Source organism: Mycteria americana, chromosome 3 (genome assembly GCF_035582795.1).
Source record: "Mycteria americana isolate JAX WOST 10 ecotype Jacksonville Zoo and Gardens chromosome 3, USCA_MyAme_1.0, whole genome shotgun sequence".
Taxonomy (NCBI): Eukaryota; Metazoa; Chordata; class Aves; order Ciconiiformes; family Ciconiidae; genus Mycteria; species Mycteria americana.
In genome coordinates, this window is record NC_134367.1 from 97,490,048 (window position 1) to 97,501,529 (window position 11,482).

The 11,482-nt window shown below is 44.3% G+C and overlaps 1 protein-coding gene across 6 annotated transcripts in view; it reads right to left on the minus strand.

Annotated features, from left to right (window-relative positions):
* The window catches only part of LOC142407117 (uncharacterized), a 32,726-nt gene extending 21,285 nt beyond the window's left edge, over nt 1–11,441 (minus strand). For 3 of the 6 annotated variants that reach the window (XR_012774811.1, XR_012774812.1, XM_075496223.1), the window contains exons 1-2: nt 11,114–11,441; nt 9,499–9,713 (exon numbers count right to left, since the gene is read on the minus strand). Coding sequence is in view for 3 of the 6 variants with exons in the window: in XM_075496223.1 (XP_075352338.1) it covers nt 9,499–9,713; nt 11,114–11,133 (235 nt within the window). In the remaining 3 variants the exon portion in view is untranslated. Of the gene's footprint in view, nt 1–8,150; nt 8,252–9,498; nt 9,714–10,924 lie in introns of all 6 variants that reach the window. The other 3 variants (XR_012774813.1, XM_075496225.1, XM_075496224.1) reach the window with 3 other exon arrangements.
* Nucleotides 11,442–11,482: the final 41 nt, after the last annotated feature.

Sequence of the window (11,482 nt, forward strand, 5' to 3'; positions counted from 1 at the left end):
CAGATGGCATAGGAGCTTGTCCAGAAGAAGGACTAACAACACATGAAAATGTCTTCTATGGCCAGTGGAGCTGTAGGAGAAGAGACCTCTGAAGCTGTTCATGTTAACAACTCACAAACAATATAACCAACCAATAGGAAGGTTACTGTAAATTCATCAGGCAAATATTATTCAACCATCTGAAGAACGGCTTGACTAATGAAAAGGTTATTTGTGAATAATTCCAGAAGGATGATAACGCATTGGAAAAAGTACAGAGAAGAGATACTGGTCTGATTAAAGGACTAGAAAGCATGACTTACAGTGAAAGACTCCAGGAGCTCGATCTGCTTGAAGAAAGATCGGTGAAGGGTTGACTTGATCACAATCTCTCAGTGCTGATATAAAACCAGAGGTTTGATAATGGAGGGCTGTTCAAACTGGCAGACAAATAAATAAAAAAATGACAGAGAACTGAAGTTGGACAAATCCTGACTAGAAAAAAACCCATGATTTTTTACAAGTGAGAGTAATTAACCAGTTTATGTAAGGCTTCTGGTGGATTTCTCCATTTGCTCGCAATATGTTAAAAAAAAAAAAATAGAAAAAGCAATACAGTGTGATCCTGCAGCCTATGGTATGCAGGAGCTCAGACTAATGATGCCAGTGGCTCCTTCTCACTTTGTAATCTCTGAACCAATGAGCAAGTTACTCAAAACTGATAGCAGAAGGTAAGGTGCTGAACATACCGATAGACCATTTGTGAATATTATTCAGCAAGCTCTAATTATGATGCTTGTAATAACTGAGGAGATCAATGGAAAGACTCCTAGAGATGACATCACCTTGAGTAAATCACTGTCTACAAGACACACCTTCACTCCCTTTGTTCTTCAAGGAGCAAAATCCTCTTTGCAGATGCCTTTTGCCCCTTGCTGTGCCTATCCCTCTTTGCCTTCCACCAGTGAAAGGAACTTAGCACTAATTCAGGAAGAGTTTGTGAGTTTTAACTCACTAATGATTGCACAGTGCTTTAGGAGCCTCATCTGGGAGATTCAGTCTATGCCTGTGTGATCCCACTCGCTTATTCCCTTAGACAAATGGAGGGAGGCATTTGCCTCCTCATATCTGGCAGCTACCGCAATAACAACTTTAAAAATAGATTTTGGCAGAGAATTTAAAAAATTTAAAGTGTCCCAACTTTAAAGGCTAGAACAGGGATTAGACAAGGCTGCTTGATCTTCACAGGGTAATTCACAGGGAAATGAAAAGTTCCTTCAGTCATGACTGTGTATAGTTCATTGAATAGAGTCACTGCCTGAAACATTCCCAGTTCCATGTAGCTAAAAAAAAAAATATGCCGCTCTTCTTGTGGCCAAATGCAAAGCCACTCTTTGGATCATGGGATAATGTCATAAGGGTTTGGTCTGATTCATTTTAAGAGAGGAGGTTTTCATATCAGTGAACAAGGCAGTTCAGAAAATCAGTTCAGCCTCCACCCCATCAGCGGATTTCACATCTAAAATCATAACAAAAGCTGCTAGAAGGGAAATAGGCCCGCTGCCCAGCTGCCTTTCTTTGCATATCTACTTGAAACCAATCTTGCAGAAAGCTCTTAGCCTCTAGACTGAACACTAGTTGGAGCTGAAATAAGTATGAATGAACAATGGCTAGGAGCTCAAGAACTGACAGTCAGTTGGTAATGTGGTAATGTGGTTGTACTGGAAGAGAAGAGAGGGACTGGTGAAGACAGAAGTCCATGTGTGTGGATTCCTTTGGGTTTGCTTTGCTGAAGTATAATAATTCCTTGTCTTTCTATAAAGCTTTCTTTTCAAAGACCAACTTTTTTGTACATGGGGAGATAAAACTGTCCTTATCTTAGAGCTGCCAAGAGGTACAAACAGGGAAATGTAACTGTCCTTATCTCAGAGCTGCCAAGAGGTACAGAGAAAATTAACTGCTCGAGACCACACAGTAGGACTGCCTAATGTACAGCACTTAACTAAAAGACCTAAACTGCAGTTCTCATGCCAACCTACAGCTAAGGAAAAGAGATATGATTTCATCTGCTCTGTGGAGTGGCGCATTCCCCTAGTTGACTATAGCATTTGATGAGGCTTGGATGGGATGAGGTTAAGACCTCAGCCCAACCTCTTTATGCTTTGTTTTAGCTGAAACTCCCTCCACAAAACTCACTGAAATCAGTGGGAAACCTCTCGAGGATGCCAATGAGCTTAGGAAAGCCATGCAACTGAAGATCCAGGCCTTGGTGGTTACCACTTTGTTTTGGGAATTTTAGTCTAGTCAATTTTCAAAACAGTTCAGCTGCTGGTACCAACCCATTGCCAGGACTGTTTTGTTCAGCCTGATTGGGAATAGGTGTCATTTCCTGCGGGAGAGTTGGAGGCTGGGGAGATGCAGCATTTCCCCAGTGACAACTCTGAGCCATGCGTATGGGTCAATCGCACACGTTTCCAAAGTGGCTGGAGTCCTGGATGCAAATGCAGTGGAAGATGGTCTCTCTGTGTGTGCTGTTCCACTGCCCAGGATTTCTGGACAGCCACAGTCACACCAGAAAATTAATAATTTTGCTCAAGAACCTCAGCCACTCCTACCTAATTTCTGTTGATCAGTCAAATGGCCTTTGCTTATTTTTGTATTTCACATGATTTGACCTTTCTGCTCAGCAGTTCTAAGAATGAGAAAATGAAGCCAAGATTGGCAACTGGTAGATTTGCTTAGAAAGGTTAAATGATAAATTGCATCTGACTGAATGAACCCGGAAGGCCTACAGCAATTCAGTCTCTCTAAATCTTGGGATTTTATTGAAAGGGGTATAGCTGCATGTGATATGAACATATGCAGTGGGGAGACACAAATGCCCTGTTTCTAAGCTTACTTCTGACTCTCGTATTACCAAAGCCCTTGGATATGTAATTTATTCGTTCTTCTGCACTGCCGCTGCAAAGCAAACGTAGCGCTCACTTCACTTCACGTGACGATTTTGGTGCTTACCATGGAGTAGAGGCAATGTAGATCATCTTCCATTCGCAGCTGCTGCAAAAGCCTACTTCCCCTTGCAGTCCATGAAAGCGTACTGTCCGTACAGCCTGGCCCTCAGGAAGGACCACTGACCAACCTGCTGTTGCTCTCACTTCCACTCACAGCTGAGTGTGTTTGACCAAAGGACCATACAGCTCCTTTAAGCTGAACTCGTCGCTGCTGTATCTGAGCGTCTCCACCTAGGGCCAAAATCAGGACCTCCGCGGACTTGCTGGCAGCAGGGCAGAATCCCGTCACAGCAGCATTTCAGGGGTGTGCACCCCGGAGGGTCGTCTAGGCTCTTACAGAGAGTCCGACAGCTCGTGATGTCAGTGATACCTAACACCAGGAGATTTAATGGGAAGAGGGAAGCAAACTGCAGAGAGTCATGAGCGAGCAGTGTTTTTTTAACTCTCTCAATGAAGGAGACCTTTCAGCTATGTGCTCTGAAAGTCTGTTCTCATATCATTCCTGGGAGGGACCCATGCAGAGCCCAGTCCTGGGGAAGAGCCTCCCAAGCATTCATAGCAGCTGGAGATGTAAGATACTATTGTGGCTGAAGAATGGGCTAGGATTCTTGTCAAGGTACCAGTTAGTCACTGGTCTCAGTGTGCTGCTCTCTGAAGACAATGCAGTGCTGGGTCCTGACTGCACATAAAAAGAAGGAAAAAGAAACCACAAAAAATCCCCACCAACAGGGGATACTTTCCATAAGCAGAACTAAAAAAAAATATGAAAATTGTCCTTTTTTGGATGAAAATCTGAAACCCTTAGACTTTTCTATGTAAATTACTTGAGCTTTTTTAATAAAAAAAAAGACAGTGAAAAATATTTACTCCTTTCCTCACCTTTCCTTTCTCCCCTTCCACTTCTTGTCCCCAAAAGGGGGTGAGAGGAAAATTGACACTAAAGCCTGGGTCCCCTAGGCTTCTGAAAAGAGTAAAATGTTCTTCGTAGGAAAATTTTTGAACATAGGGCTATGAGCAGGTCCACGTCTTGACATTTGACAAGTTGAGCTCCCCCCTCCATAGTTTGTGTTCTTCAGGGAAATCCATTTGCCCCTGGGGTTAAGTGCTTCAATTATTAATCCAAGTATATAATCAGGGCTGAATACAGCCACTATGTGAAGTGTGACTGCTCTCTCATCATAGACTGGGAATATTCACAAAAAGTGTAGAGAAGGTGTGACCTCTTCATGTTCCTGTGTAACTCTGCTCCTGGTGAAATTCCCTAAAGGTGAGTTGATCAGCATGAGACCTCCCGTGGGACAGGTAAGTTGATACAGAGGGTTTTTATTCTCCCTGCTTTCCAATTATTATTTCATGAAAAATACATCAGTTATAAAATGTCTGGAATGGATCCTGAGCTACATATGGAAGTGGATTGTTTGCCAATGCCGGATGCTACCGTAACATGTACGTCACCATGCCTTTCTCAGTTGGTGACTAGTAGTTTGCAAAGTCTGGGTGAGCATGGAGTGATTTTACCAGACATGAGTGAGATGCTATGTAAAAGCAGTCGTATGGTGTTTGAGGTTTGTCTTTGTTACTGGCTCCAGCATTCAAATACACCTCCTCCCAAGCTGTTGTTTCCTACTCTGTACATAAATCTTCCATCCACTTAGCCTGAATTTTGGTTTTCACTGTGAAAGACCTTATAGATATGAGACGTGATTGCCTAGAGAGGGCAGGCAGATAATCTCGGTTGTAGAGTTATATTTTTCAGTGTTAGCTTTCTGGGTTTGCCCTTTAAAGATATGACAGTTGTATATAAGTGGAAGCAATTTAGCCCTAGAGGGGTGAAATTCTTTTTTAAGCTCTTCATGTAGTCTTAGTTTGTTATTGCAAAAAGATCTCTAACCAGGAGCAACTGGGTCCAATCTGATTCTGAATTATAAATAACTAGAAATCCTGGGGCAGTCCTCTGCAGTGCCAGAGTGGCTGCCAGATGCAGTTGGCGTCAGATGTATGTCCAACTCGAATGCATTTGCCTGTATTTCACCCACAGGTATCGCAGACAGGAGGGCAGCTGGGGAGGTGTCCTGCTGACCGTGCTGCAAGTGGAGGCTCACCAATACCATCATATTGGTGCAGAGGATCAGATGGGGCAGCACCCTACAAAACTAGCAGCAGTACAAATGCAGAGTAGAAGACAGTCCCTGCCTAGAAAAGGTAAAAGGCTGCAACTGGCAACAGAGAAGTGCAATGATTGCCTCTGGTTGTTCAGCAGCTTAGAAAACCCTTGGGATTGATTTGGCTCTGCAGACACTTTAAAAACAAATTTAATCCCTTTCCAGTAAATCCTTCTGGTTTACTGCTAGTGTGAAATGCCCTGACCACCATTTTACATATAAGCATGAGGTCACTACAGACAGTATTGGACTATGTGCACTCTTCAGTGGGATCATCATGATTTCAAAATGATGCAAGAGTACTTTTGTACTGAGGAAGCAGTGAGATCTTCAGTTACCCAGGACTAGGTCATCAGAAAGTAGTGCAGGGCAGGGCTGGGAATATCAACCCACCAGTCTTCTCCCACTCCATCTGGAGTATGGATTGGGTCATGTGAGCAGGCAGAATGTTTGGACAGGAATTTGTCTAAGGTCAGGTGCTAGGGACTAGGTCTGCATCATATTTTTATATATGATTCTTAGGCAGCTATGCCCCTTGGACACTTACTGAGGTTAGACTAGATAGCAAGGCACCCTTAAAGAACTGGACTAGAGTTACGGGATCAGTTACCTTTAGGGAGCAACATCTAGTCTCTTATTGATCTTCACAGTTGGGAAGAGCAGTTTTTCCTGTAATGGTGAGGTTAGAGCCCATGTTATAAGAGTTGGGAAAAAAAAGGAAGGTGAATGGTTTTTTTCTGGTTCCTTTGAGTAGGATAACTTTTGGCAAAAACGTGATTCAGTCTAGCTTTGTTTTGTGGGCAGTTCAAGAATATCTTGGACTATCTAACGATGTGGGGAAATAGCTTGTTCTCTGTCAGACAAGGAATATTTCCAGCCAGCTAGCTTAAGCTACCTTTAAATTATTTGACCTAGTAGTTTGACAGCACTGAAGAGTTTAACATGCGCTAAAAGGTGACTGGAGTGTACATATACCTTCACTGATCAACAAATCCCTTACAACAGGCCACCTGTGAATATTGCTACAGTCCTTATCTTGTTAACCTAATGGAATGCCTCCCCTCCACAGGAGGGAGAGTATTTCTTCATATCCGGGGATGTGACAGGGCAAGGCCAGATGGACAGTGCTTATGAAATAGAAAGAGGAAAGACAATCTTTTTGCAGAGACTATGCAAAGGTCACAGCATACACTTTGTGCGTCATCAGGACTTTCAAATTGCTTGTGTGTTTTTAAGTAAAGTAGATCTAGGGAGACTACAGCAGATGAAAAAAAGTTTAGGGAACTAGCCAGAGACAGTTACGCAAGAGCCTAAGACTTCAAACAGATTTCTACATACGCTCTTGCTGAACCTCATTTCTAGTACTTGTTTCTTTATGATGATTCCTATTTTTTTTTAAGTATTCATCCCAGGTCTAGCTCAAACCTGAGCTAAGCAGACAGAAATGAATGGAACACTGCTCTGCTTAACTCTGTTTTTCTGCTATCCCATCAGGTGTAAATGACTGACTGGCTTCAGAAGCACAAACGCGTAGAAAAAGGAGCGATGATGCATTCAGTGCTTGCAGCGATGAAGCCCTGGGGCCTTCTCAGCCCGGGGTTCTCAGATCAAGCAGCCATCAAACCACATGACGCTGCAAACTTATGTCCCTCTCCTCCTTCCCAGCTCTCTGCCCTTCATAAAATCCATCAATATTCCTACTCCAGATTCCCCAGAGACACTATTACCAGACAAAGACAGACAGGCAGCCATCAGTGAGTGAGGTACAGCTCATAAGTAGCTCACTAAAGAGCCTGCTGGGATAAGGGAGGGAACTACTGTGGGTGTATTGTTCCAGTCCCATCATTTCCCAAAACACTGAATGAAATAATAACTTGTTTATAATGATGCATGACATCAAGGCAATACTACATAGTAGCACTTGAGAAACAGCTTTGAACCCTATGCCCTTCCTCCAAGTGAGAAAGTCTTTAGGGAGGCCATGGGATGCAGAAAGCCCTATCCTTCTTCTGGTTCTCTAGAAGACTTTTTTTTCTCCAGAATTAAAAAATGGGCAGGACTACATCCACTTGTCACACTTGAACCTGCCTGTTTTCTTTTCCCTTAGAGCTGATCCCTCTGGCTTAAAGCTGAAGATATCTCCCTTGCCAAGAAGTGGTGGGAGTGATACACCAATTCATTCCACAGTAGATTTTTGACATAAAATGAACCATGTCCAGGCGCTTGAGCCATTCTCCTCCAATAAGCTATAGGAGGAAAAAATTCCATTTCCTATCTGTGTCACACCATATTCCCATTACATAATTATCCTCTCCCCTTGCCTTTACCTACCCTGCTTAAGAGTAACTGGCCTTACAGGTTCACAGCTTTCTTTTTGATACACTCTTTCTTTGCTACAATGCCACAGCTAAATCCCTTTGTGCTACACGGCCACCAATCCCACCTTCCTTTGATGGTGCACTACGTATGCTGCCTGGTTGCATTCCATGTTTCTAAGCAATAGAGAGTGCTTGCTGACCAGTTAACCTCTTATATTTTCCTATTTTACAGTGTAGTAAAAATGAAAGCAATCCAAAGTTCAGAGGAAAAAAAAAAGCCAAAACAAATGAGAACTGATCCTGCTCTTCCGAGAGAAGATCTGCTTTAGAGATGTAATCCAATGCACCTTCTATCCTGTCCTCCCTGTAGGGAGCTTCTTCTTCCAAAGAAAGGAATAATGTCTTCAGCATCAGTGTGGGTGACTTATGTCTGCGGGACTAGAAGGTCTCAGGACTGAGCCCTGCTGACGACTTAAGCTGCTCTGTGTACAAAACCCCATGCATGGAAGGCAAAAGCCCTGTTTTGTTGCCCCAAAAAGGGAAGAAGGTTTAGAGGCTTGCTAAAAACAACCTTCGATCAGCTGTACATATCCAGACAATGTTGTCTTTAGTGTCCCAGATGGTCCCAGCTGTTGGCATCAGCAATGACAATGACATTCATTTCTTTGCATGAGACTCACCACATACATCCCATGCGAGTCCAATTTTTCAGATGCCTGCTGATGGGAAGTGAAATTCACCCAGAGAAAAGCTGTCCTTGAGGCCCACAGGATCACAAATCCTGTGGAAAAAGTCTCAGTGGGGAGGATTAGTCGTACGATCACTTCCGGCTACTATCTAATTTTATCTGTGTATCACTGATACCGAACGTCATTCTTTTTATCATGAGAACCCCTCGACAAACAGGACTAAAAATAAAAAGCAAGAGCTTGGAGTTGGCACAAACTGTGCTACATGGACTCCAATTTGTATAGCAGGAACTATAATCACTCTGAGACGTGCCCAAGCCCTCGGGCATCCCACGGGATTTCAGTCACTTGTTTACAAGGTGTTTTGATTTGCAGCTGTTTGACTACTGTGGCATTTCAAGAGGGGGCGGTTTGAAAGGATGTTGTTACTTTGGACGTTGGGATTGGGAAATGGGTATTGAAAAATCACACAAGAAAACAGGCGAGTGCTGTCTTTGTTCTTCCCTCCTTACATACGAATGACGTCAGTGCTGGGGAAAGGAGCTCCAGGAGCAGATCTAGAGGCTAATGCTCTGGAGGGAATAAGCAGGGAACAGGTAAAGCCCCAAAAATGGAGCTGTGCCCATTTAACCTACCACACCAGAGTGCCCTGTATCTGATCTGGGGGGGACTAAGCTCTGGAGGTAAGAAGGGAACCGTCCAAGCCCATTGCTTTTCTGGCTTTTCTAACGAGGTTGTCAGCAAATAAACTGATACTGTGCCATGGACACCCCTAAGAACTGGGCTAAAGGCTGTCACCAGCTCACTTCAAACAGGCCAGCAGCTGAAATGGATTTGGTCACTGGCTCAAAGTGATTTAGCAATTTAGATGGCTCTTTCCATCATTCCTGCTCTCCTGACCTGGACAGTTCCTCTTTCAGAGCTGCATTAAGCTAATGCCCACTTTCTTCTGGGCCCTCTTGGGATAATGGATTCAGATATGCAGAAAGAATGTAAAAATCCATCTGTTATCCGGGATGAGTGATTTGCACAATAGTGCCCATGAGTGTTTGTTTAACACTGCGGACAGCAAGAACCCTACTAAGTTGTAACACGCTGAGAAAGAAAAAGCAAGAAGAGAGGAGAAAATAGCCTGACTGTTTTAAAACTATGTCCACCGAGCTATGTGCATTTTTTGGCTTAGTTAGCTGTTTGCCTGTTTTTTGTGGGAAACCAGGAAGGACACGTGGAGCTTTTCCCAGGCTTTAGAGTGTTATTCTCTTGGTTCCAGCATTGAGTTTTTGTATGCGTTAATTGACGGTAACTCATGTAGAAAATATAGTGCCAAGAGGATATTTACCTTGCAAACATTTCATCTGCTGCCCCTCTTTCCTTTCCTGTGACTCTTTCAAGTGATGACTGACGTGAAGTGCTATGCGCACTTGAAGAAGCATCACCCCTGTCAACCTTGGACACAAGCCCCTTGCCTGTGCAGTGTGTGCCAGCAACCTGACCACACTTCCTGGGCAAGGAGCAGCCATCTCCTCACTTCCTGAAGGTAAAAGAGGGCTCAGCCTAGAATGTAAAGCATAAAAATGGAAAGAATCCGTTAGATTATAACATGACAAATTGTTGTTTTTCTAGCTGAAGAAAAACCCGCCCCGTGTTTGATTCTGAGTGACACTGATCGGTTTGGCACCAGCAGCTTCTCCGCTGGAGCCATGAGTGACTTCTCTTTAAGCAAGCATCAGAATTATCTAGGCTGGCATTACAGTTCATCACACTCCTTGCTTTCTCTAGGCAAAGCCGAAGGAAAAATCTGCATTTGCATTGCACATGCCATCGAAGATCTCAAAGTACATGACTTATCCTAGCCCACACAGCAAATCTGTATCGGAGTTGGGGTCAGAAATCCTCATTCTGTCTCCTTGCCTCCAGCCAGGACGCCTTTTCCCCAAGGTTAGCTATGACTACTGCCATCAGGGACGTGCTATACTGTCACCATTCCAGTTTTAGACCCCCTGTTTTTCACCCATAGCTATGGAAAACTGTCTGCAGAAGAGGCTGCTAGAAAGGAAGTAGAAGATTGCTGAAGTCTATTCTAATCCATGGTGTCTATATTTATGCAGCCCTTGTCACAGCAGAGCAGAGAAAATGTCACTGGAACAGTTTTATTTTTGCCAGCAGGCAAGAGGTTTAAAAAGAGGCACTATAACCTCTATTTGATGATGTGTTTGTACAAATGTTTAACTTGCTGTTTCATTTAAAAATCATCTTTAATGTTGATTTATATTCCTGGCAGTGAAGTCAGGAGGTTGGCAATCCCATTTCATTTCAGTCTGTGCTCTGACTGAGGCACTAACGCAGATCAAAGAGAAGAAGTCTTACAGCACTCACATGTTATCATCCTCAATGTTTTCAAGTTCTCACTCTGATATTCATGGGCAGATTATGTAACTATAGATTTATACTCCTGAAGGCCAAATAGTAAAGATTGAAATGTTGTATCATTAAGAGGAAGTATTTGGAAATAATTGAATTGACACAAAGAACGACATATCAAGTGAACACTTGACACGAGTAACGCTGCTTTCCTTGAGATGTTGTCTTGCTCCAGTGTTTCATAGGGTCAGCCATTTGTTTTCATGCCATAGAATATCAAATTAACTGCATGTTATTATACAGTCTAAGTCTTGCTTTCCATCTAAATATGTCAAGCTGACATTTTTATTGCCTTAGTAATTGCTAAATATTCAAGGACTTGAATTCCTTCCTTAACAGTTTACCTAATTGGTGGGAGAGGGAGAAGTAAGCCGCGGACCTTCTGTGAATTCTTTAGAGGATAACGACTTACAGTTCATTACCTAGCTGGCCAGCAGAACACGGAAACGTGCCTTGGTGCCCCCCTCGAGCCCCCCCGCCCATTGCTTTTGCACAGTGCCTCATAAATACCGGCGGGTTTAGCTGCCTCACACCTCGGGGACTTGGATGCCATAGCAGTACCCCTTTTTTGTACGAAAGGGAACGAAGACAGGCGGAGGCCAGCAGATGCGCCGAAGGATGAGACTGCTGCGCAGCCGGATCAGCTGCCGGCCGAGGGGCGCAGGCATCCTCCTGCCCGCGGGGGCTGCGGGGCTGCCGGCGCCGGACACGGCCCGCTCTGCACAGGCCCGGCTGCCGTCAGCCGCCCCAGCGCAGGGGCCGGCGTCGCGGGCCTGTCTAGGCCTGTGTGGGGAGATCGCCATTGGGCCCCCCACTTCACAGGCTCGGCTTCCGAGCGGCCGGGGCAGCTCTCCCCGCCGCGGGGCCGCAGCTACCGGGCCGGCTGGGCCGCCCCTCCCAAC